A 21,187-nucleotide genomic window follows, 5' to 3' on the forward strand; every position below is an offset into this window, starting at 1 on the left:
CCTCTACAGCCCAAGCTCTGGGCCCCCCAGGTCACACATGTCCCGTGACTGCAAATGCATTTTCCCATCTCAGCTTCCCAAGGGTTCCTCCATCCCGCTTGCTCTTGTCCGACAGGGTCAGAGGGCAGGGCCCCCCACTGTCCTCGTCTACAAGATGGGGCTGTGTCAGCAGCCGTGGCATGTAGGACCCTCCTGCGCGCCAGGCCGTGGGGCCCCAGGTACCTGTCTCAGCAGGAAGGAGACCACATCGGTCGACTCCCAGTAGCTGGCGTGGAAGAGGTGTGGCAGGGCAACCGTGGGGAAGGCCGTGAGGGCGTCGGGGCAGTACAGGGCATAGTCAATCCGCTTCTGGCCCCACCACTTCGCAGCAACTGCCAGGAGGAGGCGCTGTGACGGGGCTGGGACCCCAGAGGGTCACCTGGCCCCTCAGGCCCAGCTTAGCCCAAAGATAAGACCCTCCTCCAACCAGGGAAAGGGCAGCAGCCAAAGCAAGAGTCCCCTTGCCAGGCTGGGTGACAAAGGGAGCTCGGCCAGGCACAGGCCAGGACGGGGCAGGCAGCAGAGTGCCAGGGGCAGGCCTTTGGGTGGGCGCGTGGATTTAGAGGGGGAGGGGAAGAGCCCTTCTGGAGGCTGGACTCCCTGTCCCTGGTCCTGTTGTCCTGGTGGCCGCTGCCCTAGGCCCCGCCGCTGTTCTCTCCTGGCCCCCGTCCACCCCAGGCTTCGAGGCTGTGAAAGGCTTCACTGCAGTGCAGTTACAACTCCTGGACCCACGGCAAGGCCTGCCCTCCCGCTCAGCCTGGGACCCGGGGAGGTCGGACAGGCCCGCTCGGCCTGGGACCCGGGGAGGTCGGACAGGCCCGCTCGGCCTGGGACCCGGGGAGGTCGGACAGGCCCGCTCAGCCTGGGACCCAGGGAGGTCAGGCAGGCCTGCGTGTGAGTGTCGGCTCCCCCTCGGGGCTGGGCGGCCACCCCAGCGAGAGATGAGGTGTAGAGATGCCTCCCCAGTGGCCACATGCAGCTGCACAGGAAATTCAGGCATCTTGCCCTCTGCCGGCTGCCTGCCTGACCCACAGTCCTGATCCCCACCCCACCCCCTCATTCCAGCTCCATGGGCCCTCCCCCCCAACTCCAGCTGCTCCTGCCTCCTCCCTGGATGTCTGAGTGCCCCCAGCCCAGCCTCGGGCTCCAGGTTAGTCCTCAGCGGGGCAGGTGAGCGGGGCTGTGCCTGGAAACGGAGTGACCCCAGTGAAAGGAGGAGGTGAGTGTGAGTGGTGGGCATGTGCTGCCCGGTACCTTCTCTGAAGTCCAAGTCGGGGAGGCGGGGGTGCACCCGCCTGGCCTGCGCGCGGGGACCCGGGGTGGAGGGGGATGGGGGGGGCAGGGCAAGCAGGGACAGGCGCCTGACGCTGGGGGTGTGGCCGAGCGGCACTGGGGCCTCTGAGAACCGAGAACAAGGGAGAGGCCTCAGCGCTGCGGCCCCCGCTGAGGGCCAGGAAGGATGCTGGGCAGAGCGCCAGGCCCCCGGGCCCTCCTCACAGGGCACCACACCAGCTTTCGCCCCAGCAGCGCCGGCTCTGATGGGCAGCCTGAAACCTGGTCATGTGGGCAGGGAGGATGGCAGGGGGGACCGAGAAGGGGCGACCCGGACTCCACCCATGTGTCCTCTGCCCCCTGGGGCGGCAGGAGGGGCAGGTGGCCACGGTGAGACCTCACCTCCCTGACTCCTTCAGCCAACCCTCCAGCTTGCTCAGCTCTGCTCACCTCTCCAGAAACAGCCCCCTCAGCTTTCTCCTCAGGGAGCACCCTGCCCACCCCCCACCCCCGGCTAGGACCAGGCTCACTGTCTCCCAGCTTTCTGAGAGGGTGCCGCCAATCTCCCACTGGGCCACCCCTTCCTTCCAACACTCCTTCCCTCCAGATGTGCACATCTGGGGCAGGATCACTCTTTACTGTGGGGCATCCAGGGCACTGCAGGGAGTTGAGCAGCATCTCTAGTCTCTACCTACCAGATCCCGGCAGCACCCCCTCCCCAGTTGTGTCCAGACACTGCCAACTATTCCCTGGGGGGCATCCTGCCCCCTGAAGGACAGAAGGGATGGTGCAGGGAGGGCAGGCAGGGCACTGCTGCACTCACTTTGGGCAATGCTGGACGCAGTGTAGTTCTCTGCCATGCCCGACACCTGGCTGGCGATGCTGATCTCACTGGCTCGGCGGAAACCTCGGCTGGTGGGGGCCGTGCCAGGCGAGGACGGGGCCATGTGCTCTTGGAAGACCGTGTTGTGGGTCTGGAGTGCCTCTGCTGCAGGTGGACAGGGACCAGAGACCCAGGGGTAAGAGAGGCCCTGCCCTGCCCCGTCCCCCAGCTCCTGAGCAGTGGGAGGGAGGGTCCAGCACGGGCTGGGGGGGCCAGAGTGGTGGCTGTGCCAGGCGAGGCCGACACCTCCAGTGGCAGGACAGCAGAGGTGGCAGTGAGGAGGGGCCCAAGTGTGCCAGGGCCTGCCTGCTCAGTGCTGAGAGGGCAGGGTACAGAGTCGAGGCAGGGGAGACGGGAGGGCTGGGACAGGATGGACAGAGGACTGACACAGACACAGTGGGAAGTGAGGCAATGCAGCCAGGCCCACGTCCCCCCAGGGCATCCTTACCACCCTCCACCCCTGCACTGCTCCTGGTATGGTCTAATCTAGGCTTCTTGGCTACAGGGCCCAGCCCAGCTCAGCCTCACCCACAGTCCATGGCAGTTGGGACTGAAGGGCACTAACAACAGGGATTTGGGTGGCTGCCCTATGCTGGGGCCTCACATGCGTCCCTCCCACACAGGCCACACTGACAAAGGCAGGTGCTGAGGGCTTGAACCAGCCTCACCTGGGCCCGGGCCCAGCACAGGGTGGAGCTGGGATAAGCGGCTTGGCTAAAGGACCCATATCTGGTTGGGTGCAGGTGCCTGGACCTCCTCCGGGAGGGAGGGAGTAGGGCCCTGAGAATCCAACCCCTCACCAGGACTGAAGGCTTCTCCTGGGGGTGCAGGTTGAGTCCCAGTGGGCTGGAAGCCTCCACCCTATCTCCTGGCTGCCTCTGCCAGCCTCACAATGGGGGAAGAGTCCTTTACTGGCACCTGTGTTAGGTCACCCTGGACAGCTGCTCCCCTCTCGGGGCTCCTGGGCCCCCTGTGCTTTGGGTCTCCTCTTGGCTTTGCCTGGTGTGCAGAGAAGGGGCACCGGGACCTGCTCCCCAGGACCTGTCCTGCCTGGTCTCCCTTCCTCGCTACCTAAGTCCCACAAACTCCTAGTGACCAGGAGCAGAGGGTGGGGGTCCCTGAGGAGCAGCGGTTAGCCAGTGAAACAGACCCCACCACGAGCAGGGGTTTTACACACACTCAGCACAGCCCGGACTTGGACTTGGGCGGGGCCCATCTTGACAGGTGAGCTCGGGAACTGGGATACTGGTTTCCAGGAAGCCATCCCCAGGGAGGGGGGTCAGGGGGCCGCCCTCCAGGACCAGCTCGGGGTTTCTCTGCACGGTCTCAACTGGAGGCAGACGGGAGAGAACAGAGAGCACAAGAAGACACACTCATGTGGGCCGTCCGGACATACTCGGACACAAGACACGCGGGGCTCCTCGAGGACCAGGACGCCACAAGACACTGGGACACACGCTGGGATGGGTGGGATGGGGCCGTTCCCAGGGAGGGCCGAGAAGGGACACTGGGCAGGTCTCACACTCACTCACTCCTCAGGTCTACTCTCTGGCCCCCCCTTCCTGTACCCCCCTGTAGGGGTCGGGTCCTTTGCTATGCCTCCCTGGGCAGTGGGGACGGTAGTCCGGTCCCCTGGCATGGTGGTGAGACCCTGATGTCATTCCCGACTCGCTGGGATCGGTGGGGCCAGTGCACCCGCACCTGCACCTGCACCTGCACAGGTGCCCAGACTCTCAGGTGTCCAGGGCAGGCTGCCCTTCCGCGCACAGCGGGCCCACCCTGGCCTGCAGCACCCAGGAGAGGCGCCCCCCCCCAGCGCCCAGCCGCCCGCGGGGCTCTCACCCAGCAGCGTGGAGCAGCCGTCGCCCAGCGGGTAGCGCTGGTAGCGCGGGATGCTGAAGGGTGGCAGGGCGTGGAACCGCCGCTCCAGCAGGGGCTCCAGGCGCGAGGCGGAGGGGTCGGCGGGGTGGAACAGGTTGTACACCTGCTGGCAGGCGGGCCGCAGCTGGAAAACTGGGGGGGCGGGGCGGAGTCGCAGGGCGGCAGCTGGCTCCGCCCCCAGGAGGCGGGGCCTGCAGGGGCGGGCTCTAGAAGGGGCGGGGCCCGGAGCTGGGCGCGGAGCGGAGTCGCTGGGCGGCAGCTGGCTCCGCCCCTGGGAGGCGGGGCCTGGAGGGGCGTGGCCCGGGGAGGGGCCTGCAGGGGCGGGCTCTGGAAGGGGCGGGGCCCGGAGCTGGGCGCAGTGCGGCACGGGGTGGTCGCACGGCGGCAGCTGGCTCCGCCCCCGGGAGGCGGGGCCTACAGGGCGGGGCCTACAGGGGGCGGGGCCAGCGCTGGGCGCGGTCGGGTGTGGTCTGCACACAGAACACCTTGACAGCGCGTCTTCTACAGGTTTGGGATCTGTTTGGGCCATTTTCCCTTTATTAACCGTTTTTAAAACGGAAAAGTTATAATGACCGTTCACAGGGTGCTCCACTTTCGGGGAGCGGGGGACACCTGCACAGAGGGTCAGCGGTGTGCATCTCGTGTTTAAAACACACACATGCTATACTTCCTGAACTTCACTGTTTTTTCTTTTCTTCGTTTAATTTTGGAGCCTTTCATATCAGCACGCATAGTTCCGCCACATTCTTTTTAACATAGCGTCACTGTCCCTAGGTCCTCGTGCACTAATATATAAATAAGGCCCTGCCTCTGTCTGTGTAGACTAAGAGGGAGCCCGGAGCAGCGTGGCTGTGGCACCTCCAGGACTGGAAGGCTTTGGGGAGTGCCCGGCTTCATACCTCTCCCTTTTGGGAAGACCTTGGGTCAGGGGGACTGCGTCTATCCCCATCTGACCCTGGAAAGGTCCCTTTCTTATCTGAACCTTGGCTCCCACGGGTGCCTTGGAGATAAACTGAAACAGCAGATGTTGGGGGCCAGGGGCAAGAAACTGAGCTGCTGAAGGAGGAGCAGGGGAGAGGTTCGGGCTCCTAGTGTGTAGGACAAAAAAAGAGGCTGATACGGGAAGGGGCCTGGGACCAACCATGGCCTTTTGACAGGGGTACAACTGAGGCCCTATGATGGACTCAGGTGTCATCACCCCACCCTGCCCCTGCAGGACTCTCACCATCCAGGCTGGGGATGACAGTCTTTCTCAGGGCCAGGACCAGCCCCAGCGGGCACCCGAAGAGGAAGAGGTCGGCGATCTCAAAGTCGAACTTGCCCAGGGCTCCCGTGCCGTCCAGCATGGTGGAGCTGCTTGAGCGGCGGGAGCCAGGCTCGTTCCTCAGCACGCTGGCATGGAGGCTGTGGAGGAGGGGGGACACGCCAGGTCATACCAAGGCCAATCTCAGGGCTGGCCTGTCTTCAGCTCCTGAAGGAGGCCCCTAAGAGGTCATCAGACCCAAAGAGGCTGCACCTTGCTGCCCTTCAGGCGCAGCTGCGGGGGGCCCGCTGCCTTTGGGACAGGCCTGGCAGGGACCATGCTGCACCTGGTCATCTCTGTCCCCGATACTGCTTCCCCTGACAATCTGTTCCCTCTGGTTCAAGATGGCCCTCAGCATGGACAAGACCACAGCTGTCTCCTGCAAACCTCTTTCTCCTGCTGAAGCGCTGGGGACCCAGCCGGGCTGGGGGCGTCCAGGACCCTCACGTTGGCTGTCCCTCCCTCTAGGAGTCCCCATGGTCCCCTGGCGGGGGGCCTCCTGATCTGACCCCCGGGCTCCTGCCAGCCCTGCCCACCTGGACAGAAAGGCCTGGTGCTGCTGGATAGTGTCCAGCTCGTAGGTGGATGAGTCACTCCTCTTTCGGGGCAGCTGCTTTTTGGGGTCCTCGGTGCCATTGCTACGGGGGATGTCGATGTTGCTGCGGCTCAGGTGCCTGCTGCTCTCCAGGCTGCCACCGCCACCGCCACTGCCACCGCCACCACCGCCGTGTGACGAATTCACCAGGATGCCCGGGGACAGCAGGTCAGTGTCCTGGAACAGCCCCATGCAGGCTCACTGCCAGGTGGCCACTGGCTTCGCCCTCTTATCAGTGTCCTCCTTCCCACCTCCAGGCCCACTGGCCACTCACTGCCCAGCCAAGCTCTCCCCCAAGCCAGAGTGGGGGGAACCCCACCCGCCATGTCCCCATGGTTCCCCTGCCCACTGGTCAGGGACTGACGGCTTTTCTTCCAGGTGCCCCTGGTACCTGCACGCTGGCCACACTGCCCCTGCGGCTGCTGCTCTGACTCTCAGACACCGGCTGGTTGCAGCAGCACAAGGCATCGAAGGCCAGGATGCCCCCGACGCAGTCCCCGATCAGGCAGACCTGGGGAGAGAGGGGCTCTCAGGCCTGAGCGCCGGCCCTGCCTGCGGGGCGCGGCTGGGGAGGACCGTCACACCCTGCACGGCCTCTGCCTTCCCTGCCCCCACCCCAGGACTCACCTGCCCATTGAAGGTCACGCCCTCCTGGGACTTGATGAAGTCCCCGTAGGCGAGGTTGGCCCGCTGGATCACTGTGGCAACCGCCTCCTGGTACTGGGGTGAGGAGGTGGCCAGCAGGGGCAGGGCAGCCAGGGGGATGTGGTCCTGGCTGCTGGACAGACAGCCTTCGTCGTGGCTGTAGGGGCTGAGGCTGGGGGAGGGGGCCCGGTCAGGACAGAGCAGGTGGCCTCTGGTCAGCCCAAGGAGCCTGTGTCCCCTGCCCTGAGCAACAGGCCAGGGGCTGCCTGCCACCCGGGAGCCTCAGCTGTGACTCGGCAAACCTAGTGGGGATGCTTCCAGGTCAGTCCCTGGGCAGGTGTGGGGACAGGGCTGGGGAGTAAGGCCCCGTATCTTGGAGGGAGGTGAGCATCCCCACCTGGGGAAACTGAGGCTCAGTCTTGGGCCCCAGCCCTCCTGACTCTGTGCCCAGCCATCTGCATAGATTTTGCCACATCTGGGCAGAACGGACTGGATGGCAGGTCTGGATGTCCAGACAGGTGTCCGGACACCAGAGAAGTTGCACGGCCCTCGGGAGGGGACAGCACACTCACTTGGAGACCAGGGCAAAGGCATCTGAGCAGACAGGCGGGCAGGGCACCAGGCGGATGGCGAGGTGGCCCAGGGCGCTGGGGTAGTGCACACGCATGACAGTGTCGAACACGGTGGCGATGGTGTTGGTGTCGCCCTGCTTGGAGCTGGGGTCCCCGGCGCCCGTGTCCAGGATGGTGCCCCCATGCAGCACCAGCAGCAGCACGTGGATCTTGGAGGGTGGCATGGCCAGCGGCAGGCTGACCTCGTCCTGCATGGACAAGGGGCGGGTGTCAACTCCCCTGGGCACTCAGCTCCTTGCTAAGGCCCCTGTCACCCTGGGGGAGGCCTGTCGAGGTCCCCTGGCTCCCTCTAAGAATCCTGATTCCACTTTCTCAGCCTGGTGTCAGCTGCCTCAACACCACCCTCTGGGGAGGCTAAGCCCATTTTCCTGCTCTCAGCGGCCAGTTTGACCCCGGCAGCGGGCACACAGCAGGGAGGCTAGTACCCCGAAGGCATACACTCCACTTCCATCGGGGAGCCCTGGCCCCGGGGAGGTACAGGCTCAGCCGGTCCAGGCCTCTGGGGCTGCCTGCCCTCGGTGTGTCTGTGTCCAGGCATGGGTCTGCCTCAGTCCCAGCAGGCAGGGCCAAAAGCTGCTCAAAGTCATGAGGTCACTTAAGAGGAGCTGGGGTCAGGGCCTCAGCCTGGCCACTCTGCCAGCAGCTAGGAGCTCTCCCTACATCTACATGGGGCCTCCTCCCTGGCCCCCGCCCCGCAGACCCTGCCATTCCTAGACCCCCAATAAGACCAAGGTCCCAGGGGCAGAGATATCCCAGCATCTCAGAGCGGGGAGGGCCACGCAGGTGTGTTTGTCTGAACCCCCTCATTTGTGGGGGGTAAGGAACCCACCTCCTGCTTGCGAGGTCAAAGTGAGACCTGAGACTTGCATACATTTGTAAGTTCCATTTAGGAAGGAGGTGGTAGTGGCTCAGAGAGGCCAAGGGACTTGCCTAATGTCACACAGCACATCAGTGCCAAGCTAGACTGGAACCCAGAGCTGCTGCCACCCCTGGCTGTGGCACCATCCCCAGGGGCCTCTCCCTGAGCCCAGCGTCTGGTGTAGGATGGCTGTGGGTGAGGCCTGGGCCCAAGAGGGGTCACGGGTGAGCACTTGCTGTACCCGTATTGTCAAGAGGTGTGTGTGGGGGTGGGGTGAGGAAGGGAGTTGAATGAAGAGAGGGGCTTGTCCCCGAGGAACCAGGGAGACGGATCAAGGAGCTGAAGCCACCTGGAGGGCACAAGTGGGGACACTTGGACCTGAACTGGGCCCTGGACCCAGGGCTGGTGAGGCTGCCAGGAAGGGAGCGGGTGCCACTGACCAGTAGAGGGGACTGGTCATTGACTGGCCAGTTGTGGGCCACAGGGCCTGGACGCATAGTTTGGGGATGACACCTGTCCCCATACATGTACTGCCCACTGCTGCCCGCCTGTGGGGCACGGATGAGTTCACAGTCCAGGGCAGGGCGGGACCACCAGCTGCCCAGACCACAGGCGGGGCCAGGACAGTGGCACTTGGTCATGGGATTGAGCAGTGGGGAGCTGAGGGAATCCTGCCTGTGTCCCCTCTGCTGGGACCATTCAGGGACCCCTGGAGGCCAGCCTAAGACACAGCTTCTCCCTGTGAGCCTGCTTTCTAGGGGGCACACCCTGCCGGAGACGAGAGCCCAGTGGGAACGGAGCCCACAGCACGGGGGAGCGGGGGCGACAGGCCCTGAGAAAACAGGGAACCTGTCATTGTCTCCGTAGAGCCCCCCACCTTCCACAGGCCGGGAGAGGAGGCTCTGGTTTGGGGGCTTTTGCCAGCAAGCAGATCTGAGTTCGGGTGGCGGTGCCCAGAACCGTGCTGGGCTGGATGCACACCCTCCGCCAACCCGGAGCCCGGGCCCCTTCTGCCCCTCCCGGGGGCCGTCAGAGCTGTGTGCGACGCTGGTGGGGAGGGGCTCCGCCTGCTTTATCGCCATTAACCCGCAATCGGAAATCACCCCAGTTACTCTTCCAGAAAAGCCCGTGGGACCTCAGACCTCAGAGCAGGAAACCCCAAAAGGGGGGAGGGCAGTGTAGAAGCTCCCTCCCCCACTACCACCCAGTCCAGACTCCCCAGGGGTCCCGAGTCCCCGGGGGCTGTCTGCACCTTGGGCAGCTTGAAGCCAGAGCAGTGTGGTGGCCGCCGCATGTGACAGCCCGGCTGGGGCTCCGGCCCCCAGCGCCAACAGCTCTGACCACCCACAGGTGGAGGAGGAGGAGGGGCGTGAGCTCCGTGCAAAGAGCCCCCAAAGCAGACACAGGCTCCGCCGAGACGGCTTTACTGGGCACCGGGAGCTCCCCGTCCCAGCGGGTGGCGGCCACCGGCCACATCACTTCTGCCTAGATGGCTTTTGCTTCCTTCCCTTCCATCTTTTCCTCTTCAGGAACTTCAGGAAGGCTGGGAACATGGTGAAGGTCTTATTTTTGGTCTGGAATTTACAAGTTCCTCATTTTACTTCCCAGGCCGGGAGCTGGGTCGGGTCCTTCCTCGGGGGCTGTCTACTGTCCCTGCCGCTTCTCGGGGACATCAGAGGGGGTGGGGACCCAGGCCAGCGTGGACGTGAGTGAGGTCGTGGGTGCTGAGTTCTGCCTCTGCAGCCCCAGGGGACTGGTCCTTTGAGCCCCGGCCCTCCCCCGGCAGCCCTGGCTGGGTCTCTGTGACCCTGGGCGCCCACCTCAATGACGCTCAGCTGCTCCACGCTGGAGGCCACCCTGAACTCAGGGGCGTTCTGGCGAAACAGACCGTCTGCAACACAGAAACGGGGGGGTCCCATGAGCAGAGGGGCGGCCGGGCAGCTCCAGGTCCCCCATATAGAGGCCGCGATGGTGGCAAGTGGGGCCCAGGGTGTTGCTCATCCCCCTCGCCCCCCACCCCATGCCCAGGAGCTGGGTCAGAGAGGAGGGGCTTGCCCCCCACACCCTCGCAGCACCCCAGCCAGTTACCCTGCCCGTCCTCTGGCTCAGGGCTTTCGATCTTGTCCATGAGGTCATTGGAGTTCCACTTGGTGATGTCCTTGGGGAGCATCTCCTCAGAGTCGGACAGGTCCTCTGGGAAGGAGAGAGGGGCTTCAGCATGCTGTCTGGGAACAGGCACTGGGGGGGGTGCTGGGAGGTCTGCTCCTGGAGGTGGGGGGCCCAGGAGTGGTGGCTCCGGGGTCTCCCCTGCTGCTCTGGCCGTGGGCCCCTCCGGGCTCCATTCTGCTCTCCGCCTTCCTTAACAGGACAGACACACGGCTGCGCGCCCATGGGGCTGCTGCCTCGCCTTTTTAAAAAATTGTGGTAACAGTCACCTAACGTAAAAGTCACCGTTTAAGCTCGGCTGGTGTGGCTCAGTGGTTACGTGTCGACCTATGACCAGGAGGTCACGGTTTGATTCCCGGTCAGGGCACAGGCCCGGGGGGCGGGCTCCATCCCCAGTAGGGGGCGCGCAGGAGGCCGCCGGTCAATGCCTCTCATCATTGATGTTTCTCTCTCTCCCTCTCCCCCACCCCCAAAAGTCACAGTTTAAAGCCGCTGAGAAACAGCATTTAGTACATTCACAATGCTGTGCAAGCATCATCTCTGTCTAGTTCCAGGACTTTTTCATCACACAAAAGGAAACCCTGTCCCCCTAAGCCGACTCCCCCTCCCCCCTCCCCAGCCCCTGGCCACCACCCGTCTGCTTTCTGTCTGTGGATTTGCCTGCGCTGGACATTTCGAATTGATGTGATCTTTACAGCCCGGCTTCTCCGGGCCAGCATTGTGTTTCCCAGGTTCCTGCATTTCATGCCTGAATCCTAGTCCCCGTCTGGAAGGACCACATTTTGTCTCTCTGCTCGTCAGCTCATGTTCCCAACCATTTCCAACGTCCACAAAATACAGCTTCGTGAGAAGCGCTGCTGTGGACAATCCCACCGAGATTCCTGTTTCCGAGAGCTCCCGCCCAGGACCGCGGGGTCGCGGGCAGCTGTCGGGGCGCGGGCACGTGCCAGCCCCTCCCCCAACCCCGAGATGGGCCGCGGGGCCCCTTCCCCGGGCACTGCCGGTCTGGTGTCTCCCGGCTCTGCTCTCTTCTCTTTTCTGGCTTTTTCTAAAGTTTCTACACGAGGTGGATCGTTTCCTTGTGTCAGGGACACAGCCAGGAGGGGCTCAGCCTCTGGGCCTGGTTGGTGGGGGATGGGTGGGATGCCCAAAACACCCTTCCCCACCCTCGGGAGGCCCCAGGTGCAGGGGCCAGCTCAGGAACCACCTGTCACCTGTTCTGGGTCCCTACCTCAAGGCCGAACCAGGCACCTCCCTTTTGCCTGGACACAGACACCCCAAATTCTTTCCCTCAAGGGAAGGCCCTTTAACTAAGATGCCCTAATTGTTAGATGGCTCCTCTTCAGGAGTCAAGCCGCAGAGGTGGCTGGACAAGGCTCTGGCCCTGCCCCTGTCCTGCTGTGTGCCTGGAGGCTCGTCTCTGTCTCTCTCTGAGCCTGTGTCCCGCTTGCAACCTGAAAACTGGAAACCCGCCCCCCACACCTGTCTGCAGGCCCCTGTCACTTCCTTGGAAGGAGCGGCCGAGGGCCGAGGTGAGCGAGGGTTTTGCACTGGCTCCTCCAGCCAGGTGGCCTCGCGCTCGCTGCGTGGATTTTGGGATGAGTGGGGAAATGGGCCCTTCACATATCTTCTGCTTGTCTGTGTTGTCTAAAGTTTTTTACATCGGCTGTGTGTTAATTTAACCAAGAAGAAAAAAAAAAAGGTAATTGGGGAAAGCAAAGAGAACATTATAAGGCCTTAGGCTTTTATGGAGCTTCTTACGGAAATAAATGGACACGTGGAAAAAAAAAAATCCTCTTTCTGATTGTAAATCCATTTATGGGGGCGTTCCCGAGGATGGTCCCCGCCTGCCGGCCCCGCGCGCATCCCGACATCCGGGTGGGGTGAGCCTGCGACTGGGGGTGACGACTTCAGTCTTGCCCTCTCTTCCATGCTGCTCGCCCAGGACTTTGCACAGCAACCGTCCCATCAATCCCCAGCCCTCCAACCCTTTTGGGCCCCCACACCCCTCCCGGGAAGGCCTCCAGGGCGCTCCGGCGGCCAACCTACCATGGGCGTCGAAGAACTCGTCGTCGGAGCTGCCGTCCGAGTCCCGGGCAATGCTCTGCATTCTCCACTCAGAGAGGCTGCGGCGGGAGGGGCTGGCTGGAAGGCAAAACCCACCCGCCGTCCACACGGGTCCCCAGAGGGGCCTCGCTCGGGGTCCGAAGCCTTTTGGGCTCCTCTGGCCTGGATCCCCCCTCAGGAGCAGAGACCCCCCCACCCAGTGTGCTGCGTGGGACCCACCCAGTGGGAGAGGCTGGGAGCGGGGTTCCCACAGGGCCAGCGTGCCCGTCTCGCCCGGGCTGTGGAGGGGCGTCCGGGGCACCTGCTAGAGGGGAGGGGCACCCTGGGCTTTCCCTCCGAGCAGGAGAGCGGTTCTGACTCCCTGCCGCTGTGGCCCGTGAGGCCGCCGAGAGCAAGGGTCCCTTTTCTGGTCCCGGGGCCGCCTGGGGCAGGGCTGAGGGTTGTCGCCCGGGTGGACACACAGAGGGCAGGGACCCTGCGGCTGGGCTGGGGGGCGGTGGGGGGGGCTCACCTCCCCGCTTGGACGACCTTGACGACTTGGAGGACGTGGACCACTGCTTCTTCAGGCCCCGGCTGGCCAGGGGCTCGCTGCCGCCGCTGGGCTGGGGGGACTCCCTGGGGGCCTGGGCCTGGCCGGCCTCGCCCTTGGCCAGCACTTGGGGCTCCTCCTCGTCGCCGCTGAACTGGGCCATCTTGCGGGACAGCATGAGCTGGGCCTCTTTCTCCAGCTCCCGGATGTTCTCCATGCTCAGCCCATACCACTCGTCCTGCCAGCACCAGGCCTGCCGGTGCGCCCGGACCATCACCTTCCGCAGGCCTGCTCGGGCGGGGAACAGAGGCGCAGGCGGAGGCCACGTCAGTCCCGCCCCGAGGTCCCGCCGGGTGAGGGGCCCAGGCTGGGGACCGGGAGGTGCCCGCCCGACACTGCGGGTCAGGCTCCAACCGCACTCACGGTGGAGCCTCCAGTAAATCACATCCCCACCCCGTGCCTCAGTTTCCCCTCCTGTGAATGTGGGGTCTGGCTCACAGTTGGCCTCCCTTAGGTAATGCGTCTGCTCAGAAGCCAGGCCGAATTGGGGGTGGGGGCAGATATCTGCCTTGCGGGGGGCGGGGGGAGATGCTGGGGGAGGACTTCCTGAGAGTCTCCAGTCTCAGCGTCTGGTACACTTTTCCCACTGACTTTCCCAGGGAAAATCAAGCTCAAGTTCCAAGCAGCTCGGTTCTCGTCCTAACAGAATACAGGTGCATATAAAGTAAGGTGGCTTTTAGGGTATAAAAATAATAAAGGAACTCCCTGGCCGACGTGGCTCCGTGGTTAGAGCGTCGGCCTGTGCGCTGAAGGGTCTTAGGCTTGATTCCCGGTCAAGGGCATGTACCTGGGTTGCAGGTTCAATCCCCGGCCCTGCTCAGGGTGCGAGTGGGAGGCAACCAGCCAGTCGACGTGTCTCTATCTCTCTCCCCCTCCCTCCCTTCTACTCTAAAAAACCCAATGGAACATCCTCAGGTGAGAATTAAAATAATAATAATAAAAGAACCATAAGAACAAAAAGCAGATGGGGGTTGCCTAGGGCTGGGGTGAGAGTGGGGAGGGGTGACTGTGAACAGGAACAAGAGACTGAGGTGTTGGGATGCTCCAGAACACACTAGAATGACTGTCCTCTTACAACCGGCGAAGTGTGTGGTCTGTAAACTAGGCCTCAATAAAGCTGGTCAGGAAACCATTCAGGAGCCCCCAGCATCGCAGTGCACACCCCTCGGCGGGGAGCAGCGTGGAGAGGCGGCGGGGACACGGCCGGGCCGCAGGCGGGGCTGGGCGCTCACCTATGTCGTGGATGAACCTCTCGATCTTGGACTGCATGCCCCAGTAGCGGAACTCCACCTTGCACAGCTTGTAGGCGCACATGATGGGGAACACATGCTGCTTGTATTCCTCGATCCAGTTGTCCGACAGGGGCCCCCGCTGCGTCTTGGCCGAGTGGAACAGCTTGGGGTCCTCTTCCGTCCTGTACTCGCTGGGGGGCACGGGGTCCTTGACGATGTCGATGAAGTCTGCGGGGAGACCCTGCGAATGGGCACTTGCGCCCCGGCCTCCGCCCGCCCCCATCCTGCCTCCGCATCCTCGCGGGCTCTGGGCCCCGATGTACCAGGGCTGCAGGCAGAGGCGAGGATGCTGCTCTGGGCCACCCTGACCTCGAGCTCCCCTGGCTGGGAGGCCTACGGCTTCCCGGGTCGTCCTTTCAAATCATTTGGGCAACCCCCATGCTTCCTGTGCGTTCCCCAATGGCCAAAGCAGATTGCTGAGGTGCCGAGCGGAAGGCGCCCGGGGATGGGGGTGGGTGTGGGCAGGTCCAAGAGAGGCCAGGAGAAGCTTCCCAGGAAGGCGGCGTTTCAGCTGCAGGAGCCGTGTGCGGCCCGGACTATCCCAGCAGCAGTGGCTCGACTGGGAGGTGGAGGAGCGGGGGGCCTCCGAGGGGTGCACGTGGGGAGAGGTGATAAGGCTGGGCCCAGGGCCACTTCTCGACAGGCTAAGTACCTGGACAGTCCCCCAAGGGGGAAGCGGCACTACATGTGGTCTTAAGGCAGGTGGCCTGTAGGAAACCTCCCAGACAGAAGGGAGGAGACCAGAAGAGCTGAGTCAAGGGCCCAGCAGGAGGTGCCGGGACCAGGATGGTCCTGGCAACTGAGTAGCAGATGCCACAGGGCTGGGCACTTGGGAAATAGGACTGGGGACTGGTAGGACCTGTGGGGGGTGACAAGAGGAATGGTAGTGACTCTGGGAAGGACATGAGCCATGCCACCTCTTGTCACCTGCCGCCTCCCCCCAAGTCAAAACCACCAGTTGTGCCGCCTCCCGAGGGGCTGGAACACGGCCGGGAAGGAGCCAGGGGCAGGGTGTGTGGCTCACAGAGCCCTTCTTACTACGTGTGGGGAGGATGGCACTTGGGGGGCACCCTGCCCCAGCCAGGCCCTGGCTGTCTCATTTCCCTGGCGTGTTGGCACCGGGTCTGGGCTGCGGTCTGGTCTGCTAGCACAGACATTAGCTCCACCATGGTGTGCAGCTGGTGCGAGGGGAAGTCCTGCCTGGAGCAGACCACGTGCCCAACCTGCCGGGGCCGGAAGGTCATCCAGGGGAGGACTGGGAGTAGGAACCACGCAGGTGGCCTCTGGAGGGAGCCCGAAGAGCCTGGGCCATGTCTGCAGCAGGCCGGACAAGAGCTGTCAGAGGGCCTGCGTCACGATGGGGCCATCCATCCCTCTTGTTATGGGTGGAATGCGTCCCCCCCAAGTTAATATGTGGGAGTCCTGAGCCCCAGCACCTCAGAATATGACCTTATTTGGACACAGGGCCTTTAAAGATATAATCAAATGAAAATGAGATCATCAGGATGGCTCTGCTCCAATATGACTAGTGTCCCTATAAAAAGGGGACATTCGGACCCAACTTGCGCACGGGGAGAACGCTGGGTGAAGATGAAGATGGAGACTGGGGAGATGTGTTTACAAGCCAAGAATACCGAAGGGTGCCAGCCGGAGATAGGCCAGGAGCAGAGCCTTCCTCACCGACCCCAGAAGAATCCACCTGCTGACACGTCGATCCTGGACTTCTGGCCTCCAGAATTCAGAGACAATCAACTTCTGTGTTTGAGCCACTTTGTCCCGGCAACCCCAGAAAACTAACAGCTTCCAGGTTCCCTTGGGGCCCATGGAGGGCTGTTCTCAGGGGAAAAGCCCCTCACCCCCATCAGAGAGGCTGCCTGGGAGTTTGTTTGCTCCTGGGGTGCCAGCACCCGCCTCCCCAGTGCCCGCCGAGCACTGAGACATCTCCACGGGACTCGCTCCTTGGGTGGGGGGGCCTGGAACCCAGAGTTCCAGACTGGTGGCTGCTGAGCTGCATCCACCCGCAGATGTGTTTTGTGTGACCAGAGTGAGTTTATGTATGTATATTTTTAATTAGTTCCTAACATTTAGGAGTTGGGAGATGTCACATGAAAATCCTGATTTCTGGCCTCACTTGGAAAAGTAGATTTAACAAATGGGGCCTTTTCCTACATGGCACAGTCACCTGGAGGGGAGTGGAGTAGAAGCCACCACCTGCCGTTAAGGGGACATGACCCTGCCAGGCCCACTGTACCCAGGCACAGCGATCAGACTGAGATGGCCTTCTGAGCACACATGGGCACTTCTGGGGGGTGGGGACACCTCGAAGGGAGCAGGGAAGGGGCTCAGGGTGTAAGAGGCACTAAGCTTCAGCGTGCATGTCAGAAAAATGGGGTCAAGAAGGCCCATCCTATCTCCCCTGGTGCTTCCACACATGCTTGCTCGAGGCCCTGACTGTCTCGCCAAGGTCAGGAGTGGGTCTGGAGCCTGCCAGGCCTGGAGATGAGGGGCCCATGGGCAAGGAAACCCACTCCTGCCCTCCCCAGCATGGGAGCCACTCGGTGGACGGTTACCAATCGTCAGCTGGCTCTTTTCCACGGGAGACAGGGTGAACACGTTGGGGTTTTCTCCGGCGTCAGTTTTATAAAAGGTCTCAATGTCGATGGAGAATTTCTCCACAAAAGGGCAAGTGAACCTATGGGGGGGGGGGAGCGTAGAGAAAAACAGCCATCAGGACCCACAGGGAACAGCCCCTCTCTCTCTGGGCTGGAGATGAGCTCAGAGGAGGAAAGTGCTGTTGGAAGGAGGAGTGACCTCCATGGATCCGCAGCAAGCTCTAGGCCCTCAGAGGGTGGGGAAGGGAGCCCTAGGAGACTCGTGGGGACACCATCTGCACGGCAAGTGGGCAGGTGGCTAGGTGCAGCCCCCATCTGGTCTAACCCAGTCATGCTCAGCTACACGGGGCAGGATGGGGTCACAGAGTGAAGGATCCCCTACTGGGGATCCAAAGGAAACCCCAGTTCAGTGTGGGATGTAACAAGACATCCTAGTAGCTGAAGGTCTCAGGGTTGGAGGGAATCTAGACCATATGGTCTACCCTCAGGCCGTGTTTCTTCCCAGCCCACTGACTGTCCTGCATTCTCAGGTGAACATCTACGTGAGTTTATATTCTCTGAGCCCCTAGGTGGCAAGGGGGTCTCAGCTGGTCCTTGCTGAACTCATGCCTTCCAGGCCTCCTCCCCTGGCACCCCTCTCCTGCATTTCCTGAGGGGCACCCTGGGGACCTTCAGGGTGTCCCTACCTGGAACACAGGTTCAGCTCCCTGGAAGCCTGGGGTGCAGGGGCTGAGCCTACCTGAAGGGCCGCTCGCGGGGTGCTTCCCTGCTCACCTGGTTCGTGTGTAGGGGTAGGCGTTCCAGGACTCCTCCACCACCCGCAGAGCTGCCTTGGGCAGGATGGAGCGGAACCAGCTGGGGATGTGCATGCCCACGTGGTACACCTTGTGCGTGTACTGTCCAGAGCCGCCAGGGCCGTCCATATAGGGTCGGTTCTCCAGGATCTCCACGCCGCTGCCTTCGCCATGTGTCTCGTTGCGGCTCTTCTTCTGTGGGGACAAAGGCATGGTCTGTGTGCAGGGGCCAGAGTGCTCTGCAGGAGGGAGACCAAGCCCCAGAGTGCCGAATGGGAGGAGGGGCTTTGAACAACTAGGCTGGCTCCTCCTGAGTCACTGCAGGACCCCTAAATCCAGACCCTAGCTCCCTGTACCCCAGCACCCCTTCAGGAGACTGAACAGGCCATGGTTCCCCTTGAGCCCAGCACTGCGCGTGCAAACGCCTCCATCCTGACTCCCATCTGTCCCAAGGTCAGGAAGAAGGTGGGGATGTCTGCTGTCTCACCTCCTTGCAACACTGTACTGGAGGTTGTAGCCAGAGACATTAGACAAGAAAAATCACAAAGAAGAATCACAATTGGAAAGGAAGAAATAAAACTATCTCCCTTCACCAAAGGCATAATCTCATATACAGAAAAATTCTCAAAAATTCCCCTAAAAACTCGTTCGGCCTAACGTATGAATTCAACAAAGTTGCAGGATACAAAGTCAACACACGGAAACAAAGAATGCAAAAAAGAAAATTAGAAAATTATTTCCATTTACGACAGCATCCAAAACAATAAGATACCTAGAAACAACCAAGGCAGTGAAAGACTCGTACCCTGAAAACTACAGACGCTGCTGAAAGATTAGAGACTTAAATAAATGGAAAGATATCTGTGTTTGTGCACTGGAAGATTTAATATTGTTAGGATGTCAAGGGGAACCCTAGCCAGCTTGGCTCAGTGGTTAGAGCGTCAGCCCACAGACTGAAGGGTCTTGGGTTCGAGTACCTTGGTTGCAGGCTCAGTCCCTGGCCCTGGACCAATTGATGTGCCTCTCTCACCTCTGTCTCCCCCCCTTCCACTCTCTCTAAAAATCAGTGGAAGAAATATCCTCAAGTGAGGATTAACAACAACAAAAATGGACAAAAATATTATATCCAGACAATGGAATATGACCCATCCATAAAAATGAAGCACTGACTCCTGCTACAATGTGGATGACCCTTGAAAACACTGTGTTAAGTGGAAGAAGCCAGACACAAGAGGCCACGTACTTCATACTGTATGACCCGACTTCTATGAAATGTCCAGAACTGGCAAGTCCACAGAGCCTGACAGCAGAGTATGGTTGCCCAGGGATGGGGGGTGGAGGGCGGGGAATGGAAAATGACTTCTGTGTGAGGAGACAAAAACACTCTAAAATTGATTGCGGTTTCATAACTGTGAATATACTAAAAACCACTAAACTGCACACGTTAAACGTGAGAACTGTGGGGTGTATGACTCACATCGCAATAAGGCTGGTATAAAACAAAACACACAGGCACAAAAGCCAATCCTGCCTCCTGCGCTCACTCAAATTTCAGAAAGGGCAACTGTGGGGAGTGCAAAGGGGCCTCGGAGCCACGGCCTGAGCACTATGACGCCCAGGCCACCGCTAAGTGTCTCTCTGCCATGAATGTCCTTCCTCACATCCAAAAGCTCGGGTTTCTGCGTATGCAGAAAACCTCGTGGTTGAGATGCTGCTGACTTTGAGCCCAGTATCTGTTTCCATGACAACATGAAGGCACCGCCAAGGCCGCCTTAGGTCAGCTTCCTGAACAGCAGGTGTGCGCGTGCTCACACACGCACACCTGTGACCCCGGCCTGCTCGGCCCACACGGGCTGGGTAGAGAACCCTGCCTGCTCCCTCCCTGGGACCTGAGGCCACACAGAAGGGGACCGAGCCACCTCGGGCCTGATGCAGACAAAGCACAGACCTGATGGGGCCAGGATCCTTCAGAAACAGGAGGCTCCCAGGTGGGTGGGCTGATGGAGGGGATAGAAAGGGGAAGAGAGCAAGAAACCCCCAAGGCACCAGCTCCCAGAGCTGGCCAACCGCCCCTGATGGCTCACACAGAGCTAAGCATTTGCTTCCTCTAGGATATAAGAGTGTCTCCCAGCCTGGTCCGCTTCCAGCCAGGCCAATTTTTTGTGTGTTTTTAAAACTCAGAACACATATACTGAGCGCTGGTCAGGCATGGTACGAGGCACAGAACATGTGAGTTCATCCCTTTTTTTTGTTATTGTTGTAAATCCTCACCTGAGAGTATTTATTCCATTGATTTTTTTAGAGAGAGTGGGAGGGAAGGAGAAAGGGAAGGAGGGAAAGAGAGAGAGAAACATCAATGTGAGAGAGACACATTGACTGGTTGCTTCTTGCAGGGGCCCTGACTGGGGGGCCCAGGATCAAACCTGCAACGTCGGCACATGCCCTTGACTGGGAACTGACCCCTCGGTTTTCCGGCTAACGCTCTAACCACTGAGCCAAGCCAGCCGGGGTGCGTTCGCACAATCCTGTTCACAGCCTCCCGGAGGAGGCAGCTGGTTCAGAAAGCAGCCTGTTCTCAGCCGCAATCCCGGCTGGTAAGCGGGACCGGTGAGAAATGAACGAAGGCCTTGCTCTCCTTCCCACAAAAGTGTAGCTCAGCTTTTCTGAGGTCTGACGCACGTGTGCTCACACCCGTGAAACTGTCACACAATGGAGATAATGCACTTGTCTGCCTCCCACACGGTGAATATAGAGACCCCGGGAACGCAGGGCCAGATGCGGGTGAGACAAACATGGGAGCAGGAGGAGGGGAGGCTGGCCTGAGAGGCAGGCAGGTGTCAGTGGGGATCGGGAAAGGGAGAGTGCGTTGGCAGCCCTGGGCTGCAGGAGGCGTCAAATGGGAGGCTGTGGCATGTCTTACATTCATGAAAGGCATAAGGATAGATGTTTAAAAAAATAACCTCAAAAGAGGGGGCGAAGATGGCAGGTGTTTTGAGGGACCCAGAGTCAGAGGTGGTTAATGTTCGAAAGAACTTTGGATATTCTAGAAGCTGGGAGTTTGTCCCCTAGGATCTGGATGTAGCAGGCCAGGCAGAGCAGAAAGGGGGGGAGGTTGGGGGGCTGCCGCTGTGGTCGGGGGCTCCCCTGGCATGGGCGGGAATTACGGAGCTGCAGGATAAACAGCGGCTGTGGCAGATCCGCCTGGTCCTTGCCCAGGCTGAGCAGTTTCCAGGGTACTCAGAGCAGGGGCGGGGGGCTAATGGAAGTGTCTTCCTGTCTCCCTGCTCTCCAGGAATAATTATGGGGTAAGTGGCTCAAGAGGGAATTGAGTGCCACTTCTGCAGCAGCACAGAGCAAACTCGGCCCCCCAGAGAGGCCGAGTTTGCCTCTGTTCTCTTCCTAGTCAAGCTTCCCACGTTGGGAGCTGGCTCAAACTCTCCCAGCTCCATCGAGCTCCTCCCAGAAGGGAGCTGGGGGCCGGGGCTCTGTAGGGAGCTTGTAGCTAACTTCCCAGGCCTGGACTGAAGGGTGGAAGCCATCAAGCAAACCCAAGGGTGG

At 61.2% G+C, this 21,187-nt stretch overlaps 1 protein-coding gene across 2 annotated transcripts in view; it reads right to left on the reverse strand.

Annotated features, from left to right (window-relative positions):
- Positions 1–21,187, reverse strand: part of PITPNM2 (phosphatidylinositol transfer protein membrane associated 2) — a 76,007-nt gene that overhangs the window by 4,967 nt on the left and 49,853 nt on the right. The window contains exons 3-19 of one of the 2 annotated variants that reach the window (XM_087828456.1): positions 17,610–17,824; positions 16,794–16,915; positions 14,164–14,391; positions 12,854–13,159; positions 12,325–12,420; positions 10,198–10,302; positions 9,930–10,000; positions 7,191–7,438; positions 6,601–6,790; positions 6,365–6,484; positions 5,915–6,150; positions 5,301–5,479; positions 4,037–4,207; positions 3,372–3,524; positions 2,135–2,299; positions 1,294–1,437; positions 223–371 (exon numbers count right to left, since the gene is read on the reverse strand). In XM_087828456.1, the coding sequence (XP_087684582.1) occupies positions 223–371; positions 1,294–1,437; positions 2,135–2,299; positions 3,372–3,524; positions 4,037–4,207; positions 5,301–5,479; positions 5,915–6,150; positions 6,365–6,484; positions 6,601–6,790; positions 7,191–7,438; positions 9,930–10,000; positions 10,198–10,302; positions 12,325–12,420; positions 12,854–13,159; positions 14,164–14,391; positions 16,794–16,915; positions 17,610–17,824 (2,898 nt within the window). Of the gene's footprint in view, positions 1–222; positions 372–1,293; positions 1,438–2,134; positions 2,300–3,371; positions 3,525–4,036; positions 4,208–5,300; positions 5,480–5,914; positions 6,151–6,364; positions 6,485–6,600; positions 6,791–7,190; positions 7,439–8,438; positions 9,684–9,929; positions 10,001–10,197; positions 10,303–12,324; positions 12,421–12,853; positions 13,160–14,163; positions 14,392–16,793; positions 16,916–17,609; positions 17,825–21,187 lie in introns of those variants that run through there. The other variant, XM_087828455.1, reaches the window with a different exon arrangement.

The sequence above is a fragment of the Miniopterus natalensis genome, chromosome 20, assembly GCF_054644295.1.
Source record: "Miniopterus natalensis isolate mMinNat1 chromosome 20, mMinNat1.hap1, whole genome shotgun sequence".
In the NCBI taxonomy this organism is placed as follows: Eukaryota; Metazoa; Chordata; class Mammalia; order Chiroptera; family Miniopteridae; genus Miniopterus; species Miniopterus natalensis.